General features: G+C 42.7%; 1 protein-coding gene across 1 annotated transcript in view; it reads left to right on the top strand.

The window, feature by feature from the left end:
• Positions 1–1,141: 1,141 nt before the first annotated feature.
• Positions 1,142–19,458, top strand: part of LOC112390352 (germ cell-less protein-like 1) — a 49,902-nt gene continuing 31,585 nt past the window's right edge. The window contains 3 exon segments of the mRNA XM_024731284.1: positions 1,142–1,774; positions 1,776–1,975; positions 2,191–2,497. Coding sequence (XP_024587052.1) covers positions 1,142–1,774; positions 1,776–1,975; positions 2,191–2,497 — 1,140 coding nt within the window.

Below are 19,458 nucleotides of genomic sequence, written 5' to 3'. Positions count from 1 at the left end.
GGAGAAAATATTTGCAAACAAAGCAACGGACAAAGGATTAATCTCCAAAATATATAAACAGCTCATGCAGCTCAGTATCAAAAAAACAAACAACCCGATCAAAAAGTGGGCAGAAGACCTAAATAGACATTTTTCCAAAGAAGACATACAGATGGCCAAGAGGCACATGAAAAGCTGCTCAACATCACTAATTACTAGAGAAATGCAAATCAAAACTACAATGAGTTAGTTATTACCTCACACCAGTCAGAATGGCCATCATCAGAAAATCTGCAAACAACAAATGCTGGAGAGGGTGTGGAGAAAAGAGAACCCTCTTGCACTGTTTGTGGGATGTAAATTGATACAGCCACTATGGAGAACAGTATGGAGGTTCCTTAAAAAACTAAAAGTAGAATTACCATATGACCCAGTAATCCCACTACTGGGTATATACCCTGAGAAAACCATAATTCAAAGACACATGCACCCCCGTGTTCATTGCAGCACTATTTACAATAGCCAGGTCATGGAAGCAACCTAAACGCCCATCGACAGACGAATGGATAAAGAAGATGTGGTACATATATACAATGGAATATTACTCAGCCATAAAAAGGAATGAAATTGGGTCATTTGTAGAGACGTGGATGGACCTAGAGACTGTCATACAGGGTGAAGTAAGTCAGAAAGAAAAACAAATATCGTATATTAATGCATACATGTGGAATCTAGAAAAAGGGTACAAATGAACCAGTTTGCAGGGCAGAAATAGAGATACAGATGTAGAGAACAAACATATGGGCACCAAGGGGGCAAAACATTGGGGGGGGGTGGGATGAATTGGGAGATAGGGTTGACATATATATACACTAATATGTATAAAATAGATAACTAATAAGAACCTGCTGTATTAAAAAAACTAAAATTCAAAAAAATGTTCACCTGCGGTCTGGGCGCGCGGCGCAGGCAGACGCGGGGAGCAGAGCAGAGGATGGAGGCAGCAGCGCCCTCTGCAACGGTCCGGGCTGCACGTGAGAAGGTGGCGGTGTAGGCACGCAGGCTACATGGAGGCCGGCGGTGGCGGCCGGGCCATGACGGGAAACCGCCTTCGTCGGGCTCACTGAGGTGCGCTCTCTGAAGTCCCTGCGAGCCATGACCCATGCGCTCGCTGAGCAGCCGAGTGCTGCGCCACCAGGGGCGAGCCTGAGCCCAGCAGGAGCCAGGCTCTGGGGTTGGGGGCTCGGCCCGGAGGCCGGAGACTGGTGGCGACGCGGCCGCGCACGGCTTCTGTTACTGTCCGGGCAGCCGCAAGCGCAAGCAGAGCAGCGGGGCCTTCTGCTGCTGTCACCCCGGTTCCGAGACAGACGAGGATGAGCAGGAAGGGGACGGGCAGCAGCGACTCCTCAACACCCCTCGGAGGAAAACACTGAAGAGTACATTCAAATATATTTATCAAACATTATTTTTAAATGGTGAAAACAGTGACATTAAGATTTGTGCTCTAGAAGAGTGGAGCTTACACAAAATGTATTTATGTCAATCTGGCTACTTTCCTAGTATGTTCAGTGGTTCATGGAAGGAGTCCAGCATGAATATTATTGAACTGGAGACTCCAGACCAGAATATTGATATAGAAGCACTGCAGGTGACATTTGGGTCATTGTAACGAGATGATGTCTTAATAAAGCCCAGTCGAGTTATTGCCATTTTGGCAGCAGCTTGTATGCTACAGTTGGATGGTTTAATACAGCAGTGTGATGAGACAATGAAGGAAACAATTAGTGTGAAAACCCGTATGTGGCTATTACACATCGGCAGGGACCTGTGGACTGGATTCTGTAAAGAAAAAGTGCCTTGAATGGCTTCTAAACAATTTGATGACTCACCAGAATGTTGAACATTTTAAAGAACTCAGTATAAATGTCATGAAACAACTCATTGGTTCATCTAACTTATTTGTGATGCAAGTAGAGATGGATGTATACACAGCCCTTAAAAATTGGATGTTCCTGGGCTTCCATGGTGGTGCAGTGGTTGAGAGTCGGCCTGCCGATGCAGGGGATACGGGTTTGTGCCCCGGTCCGGGAAGATCCCACATGCCACGGAGTGGCTAGACCCGTGAGCCATGGCCGCTGAGACTGCACGTCCGGAGCCTGTGCTCCGCAACAGGAGAGGCCACAGCAGTGAGAGGCCCGCGTACCGCAAAAAAAAAAAGTGGATGTTCCTTCAACTTGTCCTTTCTTGGAATGGATCTTTAAAACAGCTTTTGACTGAAACAGATGTCTGGTTTTCTAAGAGGAGAAAAGATTTTGAAGGTATGACCTTCCTTGAAACTGAGCAAGGAAAACCATTTGTGTCAGTATTCAAACATTTAAGGTTACAGTATATTATCAGTGATTTGGCCTCCACGAGAATTATCGAACAAGATTCTCTAGTACTTTCAGAATGGCTATCTTCTGTGTATAAACAGCAGTGGCTTGCTATGCTCCGAGCAGAACAAGACAGTGAGGTGGGGGTAGGTATGGTGCGTCATAGCATTGTTCATTAAATATATATATATATATTTTTTTACTGAAATATAGTTAATTTACAATATTGTGTTAGTTTCAGGTGTACAGCAAAGAGATTCAGTTATAGATATTTTTTTCAGATTATTTTCCATTATAGGTTATTATAAGATACTGAATATAGTTCCCTGTGCTATATAGTAAATCCTTGTTGCTTATCTGTTTTATGTATAGTAGTTTGTATCTGTTAATCTCATACTCCTAATTTATCCCACCACCCCTCCCTTTCCCCTTTGGTAACCATAAATTTATTTTCTTTGTCTGTGAGTTCTTCTGTTTTTTATGTAGATTCATTTGTATTATTTTTTTGGATTCCACCTATAAGTGAAATCTTTAATTGTCTTTTTCTGTTGGACATTTCACTTAGCGTGATATTCTTGGGTCCATCCATGTTGCTGCAAATGGCAACATTTAGTTCTTTTTTGTGACTGAGTAATACATATTCCATTGTATATAAATATGCCACATCTTCCTAAGCCAGTCATCTGTTGATGGGCCCTTGGGCTGCTTCAGTGTCTTGGTTCTTGTGGATGGTGCTGCTGTGAACATTGGGGTGCATGTATCTTTTTGAATTAGAGTTTTCATCTTTTGGGGATGTATGGCAAGGGGTGGAATTGCTGGGTGTGGTGGCTCTAATTTTGGTTTTTTTGGGGATCTCCACGCAGTTTTCCATGAGGGCTGCACCAGTTTACATCCCCACCAGCAATGTGGGAGGGTTCCCTTTTCCCCACACCCTGTCCAGATCTATTGTTTGTGGACTTTTTGATGGTGGCCATTTTGACTACTGTAGGGTGATATCTCGTGGTGGTTTTGATTTGCATTTCTCTAATGGTTATTGATGTTGAGGATCTTTCCAGGTGCCTGTTGGCCATCTGTGTGTCATCTTTGGAGGGGTGTCTGTTTGGGTCTTCTGCCCACTTTTTGATTGGGTTGTTTGTTTTATTGAGTTGTATGAGCTGTTTGTATATTTTGGAGATTAGCCCCTTATGGGTCACATCGTTTGCGGATATTTTCTCCCATTCCCTAGGTTGCCTTTTCGTTTTGTTTGTGGTTTCCTTTGCAGTGCAAAAGCTTTTAAGTTTTTTTAGGTCAGGTCCCATTTATTCATTTTTGCTTATATATCTCTTTTGCCTTGGGACACTAATCTAAGAAAATATTTTGCTACAGTTTATGTCTGAGAGTATTTTGCCTATGTTCTTTTCTGGGAGTTTTGTGGTGTCATATCTTATACTTGGGTATTTAAGCTATCTTGAAGTTTTTTTGTGTATGGTGTGACGGAGTGTTCATATTGATTTGCATATGGCTGTCCAGTTTTCCCACCACCACTTGTTGAGGAGACTGTCTTTTCTCCATTGTATTAATATATTATTGCCTCCATTGTCGTCATTAATTGACCACAGGTGTATGGATTTTGCTATGAATTTTTAAATATATTCATTATGTTGGAAAGCCAGTAACAGTATTAAAATCAAGAGCTATTAGAGAAAAAAAAATGTTCTAGGTGGAAAAACAAACGAACACAAGAAAAGAAATAAACATAGCCATTGTAGGCTCCAATAAGTCCTCATCAGCAAGAAGTCATCACAGGAAAGGATTTCACAATCGGAGGGAGCTGTTTAGATTAAGTCAAGGACGGTCTCTCTGAAGAGGTGATGTTTGCACAGACTCCTGATTGGATGCACATGAGCCAGCCATGAGAACTGGAACAAGAGCCTCTGGGACCAAGAGCAAATGCTGAGGTCCAGAGGTGGGACAGGGCTCTGTGGGTATTTGAAATAGAAAGGAGCAGAGTGTAGCTGCTTTGTAAATTTCAGAGCAGGGGAGCTAGGGCTGTCAGAACGATTCAGTGAGACAAAGGGTGTAGAGTACATAGTGGATGCTCAGTAAGTGCTATCTGTCTATCGATCGTCATCATCATATGAGTTTGTAGAGTTAGGAGGTAGATCATGCAGGTCACTGCAGCCCATGGTAGGAAATCTGTGTTTTAATCTAAAAAGAACTGCAAGTCATTGAGGAGGAGTTTGCACGTCAAGTGACATGGTCTGATTTATTGTTTTAAAAATATTCCCGGGGGCTTCCCTGGTGACACAGTGGTTGAGAGTCCGCCTGCCGATGCAGGGGACACGGGTTCGTGCCCTGGTCCGGGAAGATCCCACATGCCGCAAAGCGGCTGGGCCCGTGAGCCATGGCCGCTGAGCCTGCGCATCCGGAGCCTGTGCTCCGCAACGGGAGAGGCCACAACAGTGAGAGGCCCGCATACCACAAAAAAGAAAAAAAAAATATCCCCGGGCTGCTCATTGAAGAGAGATTAGAGCAGGACAAGAGTGGAAGCAGGGAGATGAGTTAGGAGGCCATTCTAAGAATCTGGACACGAGGTTACACAAGGTAAAATGTTTGAACACCCATCTCTTATTTTGATCTTAATACAATTCATGAAAAATGAAATTGTGGGGCTTCCCTGGTGGCGCAGTGGTTGAGAATCTGCCTGCCAATGCAGGGGACTTGGGTTTGATCCCTGGTCCAGGAAGATCCCACATGCCACTGAGCAACTAAGCCCGTGCACCACGACTACTAAGCCTGAACTCTAGAGCCCGAAAGCCACAACTATTGAGCCCGTGTGCCACAACTACTGAAGCCTGCACGCCTAGAGCCCATGCTCCACAACAAAGAGAAGCCACTGCAGTGAGAAGCCCGCCCACCGCAATGAAGAGTAGCCCCTGCTCACCGCAACTAGAGAAAGCCCACACTCAGCAACGAAGACCCAACACAGCCATAAATAAATAAATTTATTTTTTAATGAAATTGTATGTGCTTTCGAGTTGGCTACCCACTTTTGACAGAAAAGTTTGTGTCTTCTGATGTTCATCGCATTTAACGATGAACAAATTTATGTTGTTCTCTCAAGAATGCCACTGAGGTGCCTTTCCAACACAAGCGACCAATTCTGATCTCCAGGCACCACCTGGGTGTCCTACAGGTAAATTAAATTCTGACACTACCAACCTGGAGTTAGCATCAGATCCCACAAGTTAAAGGGTTCAGTTGCACAAGACTGCCCTCACTTCAGACGCCAGTCACAAGTCCTGAGGCATCTGACAGACCGGCTAGAAGTTGGGAGTTCCCACCACCACCCCCTCAGGTTTGATACTTTGCTAAAACGGCTCACAGAACTCAGGAAGACAGTTCATTTGCTATATTATCAACTTATTATAAAGGCTAGAACTCAGGAACAGCCAAAGGGACCAGATGAAGAGGGCCTGAAAGTGAAGGGCAGTGCATGTAGCTTTCATGTCCTCTCTGGGGATGCCATCCTCCCAGTACCTCGATCTGTTCCCTGAACCAGAAGCTCTCCAAACCCTGTTATTTAGGGTTTTTTTTTTCCTGGATGATTCATCATGTAGGCATGATGGGTTATTGACTCAATCTCTAGCCTCTCTCCCCTCCCCGGAGGCTGGGGAATGAGGCTGAAATTTACAGGCTTCTAATCAAGATTTGGTCTTTCTGGCAACATGCCCCCATCCTGAAGCTATCTGGGGGCCCCACCAAGAGTACCTCATTAGAACAAAAAACATCCTAGCATCCTTATCACTCAGGAAATTCCAAAAGGATTTAGGAGCTCTGTGTCAGGAACTGGAAATAAAGACCAAATATATATTTCTGATTATGCTACACCTACCACTGGACTAATTTAAGTCTTTTATCTGATAATAACACTCTTTTTTATTGCATCTAAGGTAAAATATGTTAATAGTCTATAAAAAAACCTGCTCAGATCTGGTAGCGTGGCATATGTCATGCCAGGTAGACTTGGTTATTTTGTAATAACTCATCGACTTCCCTGGGTATTACCCTCATAGGACTGTTAGCTTCCGAAGAACAGACCTGATGATTTTTTATCTTTGCTTTGGCAAATGCTTAGCACAGTCCCTAGTACATAATAGGTCCTTGATAAATGTTTCCCAAATGCACCAATGAATACTATGTATTATGGACTGAATGTCTGCGTCCCCTTCCCAATTTGTATGTAGAAATCCTAACCCCCAACATGATGGTATTAGGAGGTAGGGCCCTTGGGAGATGATTATGTCATGATTAGGTCTCATCCCTTATGGATGGGATCTGTGCCCTTATAAGAGGGGGAAACGGTCTCTCTCTGCATGCACTCCCCGAGGAAAGCCATGTGAGGACATGACCAGGAAGAGGGCCCTCAACAAGGACCTGACCAGGCTGGCACCCTGATCTCCAACCTCCAGCCTGAGAAATAAATGCCTGTTATTTAAACCACCCAGCCTGTCGCATTTTTTACAGCAATACAAGATGACGGAGACATTATGGAGGCATCTTGGTAAGAAATGGTCCCTTCCCTCAAGGAGCTTGTAATTCATTCAGGAAGAAAATAGAGACTTGAACACTTAAATAATCGTTCTTTTTGCAACCCTCACGGGAGAGAGATGCTGATATGTGGTTAAAGCTCTTAGATTTTGGAGTTAATCTGGTCTCTAAGCACACTCGCTGTGTGCCCCTTGGTGAGTTACTATACCTCTCTGTGCTTTCCCATCACTTTCTGCAAAGGGTGGCTGGGAGAAGTAGATAATCCACATAAAGTGCTTGGTTCAGTGCCTGGAACACAGAAAATGCTATCAATTTAAACCTCAAAGAGGGTATAACTTTTTGTGCTAACACAGATGTCAAGGCTAAAGCATTTGTTTGGGTTAATAAGAAACAAGATTGATAATGAGACGGCAGAAAGCATGTGTGATTTGGCATCCCATGAACCCCAGAGCCTTGATCTCAACCCACACAGAGGTATCCAGTCTTCAAAAGAGCAACTGGCGTTGGCAGCCCCCTCCAAGACACTGGGACCTTGGCTGGGTCCTCCACCGGTCCCTGTGGAGCATCAGCTTGGGAACGATCCAGGGCATGGCTGGAACCATCTCCAAGAAGCCAGTCCCTCTGCTTTGGGCTGGAGGGAGGTTTGGGTGGCCACGGCTGCCAATTTTAGCTAGGCGCTGGCCACGTGTTGACAGTGAGCCTCTGGGAAAATGTGACCTCTTATTTCACTCTATTCTGCATGGGCCTGTCTCGGAGCGGGCTTTTGTCCCCCGCCATGGAGCTGGTGGAGAGCAATGAAGCAGTGGCTACTTCTCAGGCAGTTTGATTCACCAGCCTGGGTTCTACGCAGGTGACCAGTGCCAAGGAGGTTACCCCTGCCCACCTGGCCTCCCACCCCTACCCCAGATGGAACATGGTGCCCTCCCAGCACTTCCCCCTAGCGGTCTTGGCAATACCGAGGATTGAAAACACTTCAACAAGACTCAGAGACAATGGGGAATGCTTCCCCCTCACTCTCACCCCTAACCCCTTCCAAGCATCGCTATCAAAGGTATGACACACTTCAGAAAACCCAGATGGAGAAGCGCAGCAGAAAACAAAGATGATGTGTCAAGCCCTTGACACATGAAATTCTTAAGAACTGCAGTGAAAATGGTATCTGACACGTTGCCGGAGCATGACATTTTTACATAGAACTAGGTATGATTACGGGGCAACACGCCCATCATCTAATGCTTTTCTTTGCTGCCCAGCATCTAGTTCAATGACACAGTCTGCCGCTCTCCCTCTCAATCGCGTTTTACTTCTTTTCTCTATTTTTTTCAACGTATCATTTAAATTGGAATTTATCCTATATCTTATGTTTATTAGAGGGAGGCAGAAGATTATGGTGATGGAGTCTGTCTGGGTTGAAATCTCAGCCTCACCACTTCCTAACGGGTAACCTGGACCAAGTTCTGTAACCTCTCTGTTGCCTTACCTGTAAAAGTGGGGCTTTTATGAAGCACAGATGAGATCATACATGTAAATTACTTAAGAGGAGTACCTGAAACGTAGGAAGCCCTCAGTGAATGTTTACCAATAATATTCTTCTTCCCAAAGCCTCTGACCAGTCATTCGTATCATTACCTCTTTTCCTTCTTTAGCTCCGCTGATTACAAACATAACAGGCATTTGTCCATTCAGTTATCAGTCTTTTTAATGGAGGAGTTATGTATTTTAATGTATGATGATGATAAAATAATATTAAATAGGAGCAGTTAAACTTATTTAGTGTTTCCTGTGTGCTGGGCTCTATGCTCAGCTATTTAACACACATCATCTCATTTAATCCTCATAGTGAATGGTTTCCAAAGGCTGGATGTGGACTAGTGCTGGCACAAGACTAAAGTTGTCATCAGTCTAAAATAAAGCCATTGGAAAACATTTTTCTTTAAAGATATCTTCATTTAAAGAAATTAATTCTTCCTATTCTTTTGGTGTTAAAATACTCTTTATTTTATGGTGAGGGTAGATGATCGTTTATTTTTTGGAACATTCCTACATGAAAAAATAAATGATCGACAACCGTGTATTAGTCACTAGACTGTTTTTGGTCCTTTGAATCCAATAGTCTAAAATCTGTTCCTCACTGCAATTCTGATGGGTAGATATTATTAGCCCCATTTTGCAATGGAGAAGCCAAGGCTCAGAGTGGTTATGGGACTGCCCAAGGTCACAGAGCTAGCAAAAGGCAGAGCCCAGAATCCTAGTTCTTAAGTCCTTAATAATAACATTTATGGAGTACCTACTGCATGCAGGACACACATCTCATTTCATTCTCATAGCTGCTCTGTGAGGAAGTGTGATTCCCCATTTTACAGAATGATGGAACTTGAGGAGTTTAGGAATTTGCCAAGGTCATAGAGTCTGAAAATATGAGAGCAGGATTGGAGCACAGAATTCTCTGAATCTGATTCCTGTTCTCTTTGCACCTACCATGAGCCAGACACCCTGAAGCTAGGCCTATCACAAATAGGTAAAAAATGTGCTCCAGCCTCAGGGGTTTCCCAGTCTCAACAAGGAGACACTCAAACAACTTATCACAGTGCCGTGAGAGGCACTACATGAAGGTGTGTCCAAGACACTTTGAGAGCACTAATGAAGGAGAACTTTATTTTAAGGCCTTTGCAAACATTTCTGACAATATTGTAGTATCTTGCTATATTGTATTTTAAAGAAGCCCGTATGAAATGTAAGGTTTCATGTGACTACTTTTTATGAACAGTTGACAGGATATCTGTTTCATTACAAGCATATTTCTTTTTTTTTTTTTAAAGAAGATGTTGGGGGTAGGAGTTTATTAATTTATTTACTTATTTTTGCTGTGTTGGGTCTTCGTTTCTGTGCGAGGGCTTTCTCTAGTTGTGGCGAGCGGGGGCCACTCTTCATCGCGGTGCTCGGGCCTCTCACTATCGCGGCCTCTCTCGTTGCGGAGCACAGGCTCCAGACACACAGGCTCAGAAGTTGTGGCTCACTGGCCTAGTTGCTCCGCGGCATGTGGGATCCTCCCAGACCAGGGCTCGAACCCATGTCCCCTAGCATTGGCAGGCAGATTCTCAACCACTGCGCCACCAGGGAAGCCCTACAAGCATATTTCTTGTATTATAATATGTTGCCCTGATTAGTCCTTTGGCGAGGGTTTTCTGGGATCCCATTTTATTTTGAAGGTTGAAGGTGATTTTTTTTTTTTTTAATAATAAAAAAGGCATGGAACACTTAAAATCCTGCAGCCTCTATCGTACCCTAAAGTGACAAAACATTTCTCCTTGTACCTTTAACTGTGCCAGTTTGGAACTTTGGCAAAAGACCAAAAAGAATTTCATTCTGCTCCCCTCCCCCAGCCCCAGCTCCACATTTAGATTTTTATTTAAAAGTCTGTAAATAATGAAATAGGAAATACAAAGAGCAACTGAAGGTTAAATTACACCACGGCAAAAAAAAAAAAAACATATAAAATCTAAATTTCACTTTAAGCCCCAAAGAGGTAGCAGGTGAAATGTCTTTAGGACAAATCCTTCTCTCCAAATTGCACTGCAGAGGCTGAGTCAGGTGCTCTGAGCCCAAGGAACTCCCACTGACGTCAATGCATACTTGGAAAACAGTCTATTAAAGCTACAGGCAGGCAGACAGATGGCCCTGACAGCAAAGTCGTGTCCTTGGACTTTGGGAATTGCCAAATCCTAACCTTTGGAGAGGAATATATTTTCTGGCGTAACAGGGCACATGCCTCCACAACTTATAGTGTCCTTGAATCTTGTTTGTTCAAAGTTAAAGATTCTCTGGCCCAAGACCTAGAAGCTAGGCTTGCATCATCCTATTTTATTTTGTTTTATCCACTTCCCAGGGGTCTATTCACTCTTTAACAATTACGTATTGAAGGACTTGCTATGAGCAAGGTCTAGACACATGGAAAAGCAAACAGAGACATGCATGGTCTAAGCCTGCATGGAGCCGAGTCTAGTTGAAAGCCAGACATTAAATCAATCAAATCAATCACACTAGTGAATGTGTAATACTGAATCCATAGACTCGGGAGTGAAATGATGCTCTTTAAGAGAGAGTAATCAGGGAACCTGACCTAGATTGAGGAGTCAGGAGTGGGAGGCTGAGGAAGAGATTTCCAGGCAAAGGCTAGGATGCCGGAGGGCCTGAGAGACTGAAGAGCAGAGGCAGGTTGGTGGGAGGGGAGCTGAGAGCTGGGAAGGACTAGACCAGGCAGGGCCTTTAGGGCCTAGTTAAGGATTTGATCTTTATCCTAAATGTAATCGGTGCGTTCAAAACATTCTAAGATCAGGTTCATATCTGATCAGAAAGGCCTTTTGGAAAGATACCCCAGCAGCTGTGTAGAGGAGAGAAGGGGTGGGGGAGGATGTCAGATAGTAATGTAGGAAGGTGAGTCAGAAGACCATTGTGGTGGTCCAGCCAAGACCTGATAGTGTCTTGGCTGGGAAGGTGGTAATGAAGATGGAGAGGAGAAAAGAGATAAAGTTAAATGTGACTGGATATAAGCTGAGGGAGAAAGAGGTGTTAAGGATGGTGCCTGGGCATCTAGCTTTCAGAGCTGGGTAGATGCTGGTGCCATTTGGTGAGATGGGGACCCTATAAAAGGACCAGGTGGTGAGGGAGAAGGCCACCTTTCAGTCTCAGCCACAGGAAATGTGCAGTGTCTGTGAGATAGCTTAGTCAGGATGACTAAGTCTGAGCATGGGACTGGAGACAGAAAGGCCAGAGCTGGAGACATAATCTTGGGAGTCACCAGGTAGTCATTGACATTTAAGATATGAATTCCTCCAAACCAGGAAAGGGTACAGCATTAGAAGAGAAAAGGGTTTGGGTGTGTCTTCAGGAATTTTACCATGTGGCTTGAAAGAAGATTAGTGTAAAATGGCCTGAGATGGATTTGCTGAAAAATAATTCTCTCTCTTGTATGGGCCCCATTCAAGGCCTTTTATTAATAATTTGGTATTCTTTTAAAGAAAGTCCCCCAAATTGAAACTCCTTCCGGCTCCACAAAATCCAGTTGCACCTCTGGCATTCTTAGAGGTCGGAGGAAATTTAGGAATACAGGCGACCCACAAAACCAACAGGAGATAGTGTTTCATGCAGGAAGACTGGTTCCAATATCCAAAGCTGCTGAATGATTAGGTAAAATGATGGTCAGGTAGGTAGGAGGGCAGGACGTGAGGGAGAGCTGAGGACCCTTCCCAGGTTTCCAGCTTCTGTGATAGGGCAGGTGGTGGTGCCGAGGTAGCAGTTCAGAAAGAGGAACAGGACTGGCCCAGGCCTCTCTCAGGGCCACACGGAACTCCCTTTACATCATGGAAATCACACATCAAGATCCCCATGGGGCTCAACCTCTTTTCTTGAAAACATTACCTTTTCCTTCAGCCATTCTCGTTAGTTTCTTCTGCACAAGCTCCACATTCAGAAACTGAAGCCTGCCTTCCGGTAAGGTCCATGCAGCCCTGAGGAGTGTACTCCATCGCCCAACTTCCTCATTCCAGACTCCAGCCCAGTGGTTCCCCACTGGAGCTGCCTTTCACAGCCTTGCTTACTTGTCAATTTAAAAAAAAACCATTTTCTGCTCATGTTCTTCTTCTAAGCCACATCTCCCCCTCTTATATTTGTGCCACTGGATTTTTTTTACCCCAATGCAGCACCTTACACTTGTCCTTGATAAATTTCAAACCTGTAGATTTAGTCCATCTCTGTAGTTTATGAAAGATGCTGTCCAGTCCTGATTCTTAATGTAATGTGTCTTCAGAGATATCTGTACTATACTGTGACATGGTCTCCAGTACGGCAGTCAGCAGAAGGCAGGCTAATGATTGGTAAGTCACATATTGTAGCTGGCAAATTACGAGAACCATGACTGCACAATATAACACGTTCTCTGCTTACACAGTTAGATTACACCTCGTTGAACATTTATGCTAGCATATATATTTTTTAATGTGTACGTTTATTTATTTATTGTCCGGGCCATGCAGCATGTGGGATCTTAGTTCGCCAACCAGGGATGGAACCCGGACCCCCTGCAGTGGAAGTGCAGAGTCTTAACCACTGGACTGCCAGGGAATTCCCTGCCATATATTTTTTATCTCACTCATTTAAATTAGAGTTACAGGTATCAACATGGACAGATCATCATATAATGTTAAGACAAAACAACTTGCAGAATAATATATGCAGTATTATATTTATTTATATAAATTTTTAAAATATGTAAAAACACCATGCATTGTTTGTGAATTTGTACGTACATGGTATAAAAATATGCAAAGAAATGATAAACATCAAATTTAAGAGAGTGATTGCATTTTTGTTTTTTGCAGTACGCGGGCCTCTCACTGTTGTGGCCTCTCCCGTTGCAGAGCACAAGCTCTGGACATGCTGGCTCAGCGGCCGTTGCTCACAGGCCCAGCCGCTCCATGGCATGTGGGATCCTCCCGGTCCGGGGCACGAACCCATGTCCCCTGCATCAGCAGGCGGACTCTCAACCACTGCGCCACCAGGGAAGCCCAGTGATTGCCTTTGAGGGGAAGGAAAGGGAAAGACATTGGGAAAGGGTCCTAGGAACCTTCAACTATATCTATAAAAGTTATTTTTAATTTTTTAACACATCTGAAGAAAATAGAGCAAAAATGCTAAGATTTGACAAGAATGGGTACCTGGGAGTTTATTGTATTATTCACTCTACACTTTCTGAGGTGCTTAAAATATTTCTAAACTTTTTTAAAGTTCACAATCAAGTGAGGAAATAATAAGTGATACAGGAGAGGCATTGACAAAAGATTATGGGAGGACAGGAGGAGGAAAAATTAATTTTAACAGGAGAATTTATATTGCTAACTTCATCATCAATAGAAATATAGGCAATGTATGTGCCTGGTTCTTCTAATTCAATAAACATTTATTAAGCACCATCATGTTAGTTGTTAGAGGCACAGGTATGAATACAGCGGTCTGTAACAACAAATCATACCGTCTGAAAAGGGAACAATGGACCTAGAGGCTGTCACACAGAGTGAAGTCAGAAAGAGAAAAACGAATATCACATATTAACGCATATATGTGGAATCTAGAAAAATGGTATAGATGATCTTCTTTGCAAAGCAGAAATAGAGACACAGACGTATGGACGCCAAGGGGGAAGAGGGAACGGGATGAATTGGGAGATTGGGATTGACATATATATGCTCTTGATACTATGTATAAAATAGGTAACTAATGAGAACCTACTGTATAGCTCAGGGAACTCTACTCAATGCTCTGTGGTGAACTAAATGGGAAGAAAATCCCAAAAAAAGGGGCATATATGTATACATATAGCTGATTCACTTTGCTGTACGGTAGAAACTAACACAATATTGTAAAGCAACTATACTCCAATAAAAATTAATTTTAAAAAATTTAAAAGCAAATAAAAAGGGAACAGACTTCATAGACAGTGAAATGATAACCAGGCAATGTTATGTTACGGTTAAGTAAAAGGTTTTGAGACACCTATATCTGCCTGGGTAGGTGGGGGAAAGCTTCACAGAAGGGGAATCTCTAAGAAATAGAAAAAGATAAGAAGAGCGAGAGGGAAGAGCAAAAAACAGGTGACAGGTACACAATGTATTAAGATATGGAGTTGTGAAAGTTCCAGGTGACTAAAGGTGAGCCTGGAGAGAGTCTAGTTTGTGAATGGTTCTGCATGGTGTGCTGAATGCCTGTCTCTTGCCAATAATTATTTGTGGGACGAAGAGAGGGAGAGAGGAAAGTATGAAAGTGTATCTCAACCTGTAGACAAAGTGTAGCCAACGGAAGCTTTTCATAAAGGGAATGACAGGATATGATTAGATGGATGAGAAGGAAAACATTGGCTGGAGTTGAGGGGAGAGGGAGTGGGGAAAAATGGAATGCTTTCACCTCGGTGCAGGAGCGAGATTGAGGACCCGAACTAAGACCAGGCAATAGAGAGTAAGAGGAGAGACTCATTTGAGAGAAATGTTTGAAGTCGAGGCAGGACAATTGAATAACTGATTAGTTGTAGGAGGTGACAAAAAGGAAGAGAAGGAAGAGGTTGAACACTTTTTTAAAAATTCCAGTTGACTGGTTAAATTAACTTTATAAAGTTATGCTTTACATAAAATTAAAATGTGCCAATTTTAAGTATATAGTTTTGATGTTTTGACAAATATATATACCCATATACACATATATAATATATATATAATATATACATAATATATAATATAATACATATATAATATACACACAACCAAGACATGAAGTATTTTCATCATCTCAAAAGTTCTCTTATGCCCTCGACAGTCAGTAAACAATTCCCCTACACCGCCCAACCCAGATAAACACTGATATGTTTTCTGTCCCTAGAACTTAGTTTTTTCTTTTCTAGAATTCCATATAGGTAGAATCTTACAGTATGCACTCTTTTTTGTGTGTGGTTTCTTTCACTCAGCATAATATTTTTGAAATTCATATAGAATACTGTCTGTGTCAGTAGTTTGTGCCTTTGTTTTGCTGAATAGTATTCTGTTGAGTGGAAGTACCAAATTCTATTTGTTTATATGTACCAATGGTCACCTGTTGATGGATGTTTTTGTTGGTTTCCATTTGGGGCTACCACAAATGAAGCTGTTATGTACACTTCTGTACAAGTCTCTGTGTGAAATGCGTTTTTATTTCTCGTCAGGGAAATAACTAGGAGTGAATTGCTAGAGCACATGGTAAATGTAAACTTAACTTTACAAGAAACTGCCAAACAATTCTCCAAAGTGTTTGCACCATTTTGTATTCCCACCAGCAATATACGTTGCTCCATGTCCTTGCCAACACTTGCATTGTTGGCCTTTTCAATTTTAGACATTCTTGTGGATATGTAGTGGTATTTTACGGTGGTTTTAATTTTCATTTATTTGATGGCTAATGACGTTGAGAATTTTTTTTCACGTGCTTGCTCATTTGTATATATTCTTTTTTGAAGCGTCTGTTCTATCTTTTGGTTGTAAGAGTTCTTTATATACCTTGAGAGATTGGAAAGGTAGAGAAGGCATTAACTGAGATTAGGAGCTGTGGGGAAAGAGCTGGAAAAAGTGTTCTCAAGCCCAGGAGAGAGTGATCCAAAAACAGGTTGAATTTCAGGAAGTAGAGGTCCATCTAACAGTGTCAAATGTCACCAGAAGTTCAAGTGCAAAAAGACTGAAAAAATGGATGGTTGAGTTTTCAGCCATGGTTTTTAAAGTGTGGGTGACTGTCTGTTAGAAGTCAATTTAGTGGAGCTTCACCAGTATTTTTTTTAATGGAATAGAATGGAAAAGTGCATTGCAGTTACTAAGGTTAAGTGTAGTTTCATGAAATTTATTTTGTTATATATGTGCATTAGGTACTGAGTCACAGTGTAAAATACATATTTTACTTTGGATTATGGTAGAAGAAAATCTTGGAAGAAGAAGGGAGACCACAGAAGTCCTTTCCAACGTTATCCTGGTACAGGATGGTAGCAGAGGATATGGACTCAGTTGCCTCTGGGTTTAAGCCCTGGTGTCTTCCTCTTCGTTAGATCTTTGTATAATCTTGAATATTACGGAAACTCTCTAATTCTCACTTTCCTTAAGTATAGGTTGTGAATAATGATAGTATTTACCCAAAGTGCTGTTGACACAGTTGCTTTTGTGCACACTGGGGAGCCCAGTGCCTCTCCCACAGGATGGACACAGCCAGTGGAGTCTCAGCTGGATTTCAGTCCCCAGCCCCTCTGCTAGGCTGCCTGGTATAAGACTAACCTGCACAAGCTTTTGCCCTATGAGGATTAAGTGGGGTTATACTTGTAAACCACCGTGCACAATGCTTGGAACAGAGCAAGCTCTCCATAACCATCGGCTGTTGTCGATACTGGCTGTTATTCTTGTTAGGGCAGAAGCCAGACCCCACTAGATTAAGGAGGTGGAGATAATGCATAGGGGCTTTCCTTAAAAAGACTGGTTGATGGGCTTCCCTGGTGGCGCAGTGGTTGAGAGTCTGCCTGCCGATGCAGGGGACACGGGTTCGTGCCCCGGTCCAGGAGGATCCCACATGCCGCGGAGCGGCTGCGCCTGTGAGCCATGGCCGCTGAGCCTGCGCGTCCGGAGCCTGTGCTCGGCAACGGGAGAGGCCACAACAGTGAGAGGCCCGCGTACCGCAAAAAAAAAAAAAAAAAAAAAAAAAAAAAAAAGACTGGTTGATGAACAGGGAATAGAGCCAATATTCTGTAATACCTATAAATGGAAAGTAATCTTTAAAAATTGTATAAAAAATTTTTAAAAAGAAAAAAAAGTCTGGTTGATGGAAACAACCCAATGTTCATCAACTAAAGAACAAACTGTGACACAATGGAATACTATTCAGTCATAAAAAAATGAAGTACTAATACATGCCACAAAGTGGATGAACCTAGCTAAGTGAAGGCAGCTAGTCACAAAAGGCCACAGACTGAATATGAAATATTCAGAATAGGCAAACCCATAGAGAGGACAAGCAGACTAGTGTTTGCCACGTGTGGGGGAAGAGGGAATGGGGAGTGACTACTTAATGGTGATGGAGTTTCCTTTTGGGGTGATGAAAATCTTCAGGACTTGGGTAGTGGTGATGCTTGCCCAGCATCGTGAATGAACTGAATGCTATTAAACTGTACACTTTGAAATGGTTAAAATGATACATTTTATATGTATTTTACCATAATTTTTTTTTAAAAGCCTTGTTCAGGGCTTCCCTGGTGGCGCAGTGGTTGAGAGTCCGCCTGCTGATGCAGGGGACACGTGTTCGTGCCCCGGTCCGGGAAGATCCCACGTGCCACGGAGCGGCTGGGCCCGTGAGCCATGGCCGCTGAGCCTGCGCGTCCGGAGCCTGTGCTCCGCAACGGGAGAGGCCACAACAGTGAGAAGCCCGCGTACAGCAAAATAAATAAATAAATAAATAAAAGACAGCTGTAAAAGTCTTGTTCAACTTAAGGATGATTCATGGCTCTTTTATAATCTCCCCCCCAAGAAAAAAACAGTTTGGTTGGGAGCACAGTGAGAAAGATTAGCTCAAGAAGGGAATTTCTTGAACATAGAATGGAACACGAAGGTTGCAGCAGCCATTCAGAATGCAATACAGGGCTAGCGTGTCGTCTATGACGAGAAAAAAAGAGCTATTACCCAGACATCACTGGATCGTTTTTTTTTTTTTTTTTCAAGAGGGTAGACAGAATCGAATCCAGCAAGGAACCAGAACCTGTACCATCAACATCAGGCGTGAGTAAAATTACAGCCCGGCCTCCATCTCCTATTGCTGACGATACTTCAGCTCTACCATCTCCCACCTCCTCTCCCTCCTCCAGTCAGTAACTCTTCTTGCCTGTTCACTCGATGCCAGCCCCTGTATGCCAGCTGTTGTACTGCACTACTGTACTTTTCAAGGTACTGTACTGTGAGATTAAAGATGTTTTCTTAAAAAAAAATAAAAGGGAATTTCTGTGCAGCTCTAAAGCCTTCTTAAGGAGCTGTGTTACCTGCTGAGTGGTCCTAGGTGCCAACACAGGACAATCTCCCTGATAGAAGGACCTGAAATAGCGAGGTGGGCACGGATGGATCCTTCGTGCCCTCATTAGATGTGGAGCGTATATTGTTGCTCTTTCTTAGGGAAAGAGGAATAATAGGACATATAATTAATAGTGATCCCCCATGACTGCCTCTCTGGCAGGTAGGTGCTTGGCTATGGCCCCGGGAGCTTGGAAACTAAATAACTCTTTATTATAAACTGATTTCTCAGTGAATGGGACTATTGGTATTAATAATTAGAGTTAATTCACTATTATGTACATTATTGAGTGGCATGACACTGTGTAGAATTTGGAGCACAAGATGATTTTTGTAAATGCTTTGCCTTGTGCTACAGATATTTGACTCCGCTCCAGTACATTTACTTTTTTGATTATGTCTGACTTGGGATAATTTGAAAATCATTTTGCAGTCCCAGAGGTGGGCCATGCAGGCATCCTTCTTCTGGCTTCTTTCTTCCCCCAAACATGCATGGCATTCCCCATTCTAAGAAATTTTAGCCTTAGACTAAAACCAGGGTTTTTTTTTTTTAATTCGGTAAATAGAATTATTGAGAGTGGGCTATGTTAGAATGATCATGGCAATAATTAACGTGTCTCAGTCTAATCTGCCATAAAACATTTTGGCAATATCTACTAGTCAATAATATTTAAATCTCCTTGTTATTCATTCAATTTTTGAGGCCATGTAGCACGTGTAGGAGATGCAGAAATAAATAAGATGTGATTATTTCTCTCTAGGAACCACTGGTATAGTAGAGGAAATAGGCATGGAAACAAATATTTGCTCTCAAATTTAATAAATATAAGGAAAAAGCAATCAACTCAATGTGGGGTTGAGGCCTTCAGTGAAGATATATATGAGCGCTATCTAAAAATATTGCCTCCTTGTAGCCCGAAGATATGATCCCACTTTCATTTAGGTAGATCCAACCCAATCTGAGATTAAAA

The sequence above is a fragment of the Neophocaena asiaeorientalis genome, unplaced genomic scaffold, assembly GCF_003031525.2.
Source record: "Neophocaena asiaeorientalis asiaeorientalis breed wild unplaced genomic scaffold, Neophocaena_asiaeorientalis_V1.1 scaffold143, whole genome shotgun sequence".
Classification (NCBI taxonomy): domain Eukaryota; kingdom Metazoa; phylum Chordata; class Mammalia; order Artiodactyla; family Phocoenidae; genus Neophocaena; species Neophocaena asiaeorientalis.
The sequence above is the reverse complement of the archived record's forward strand: the minus strand, read 5'-3'. Positions and strand labels throughout refer to the sequence as shown.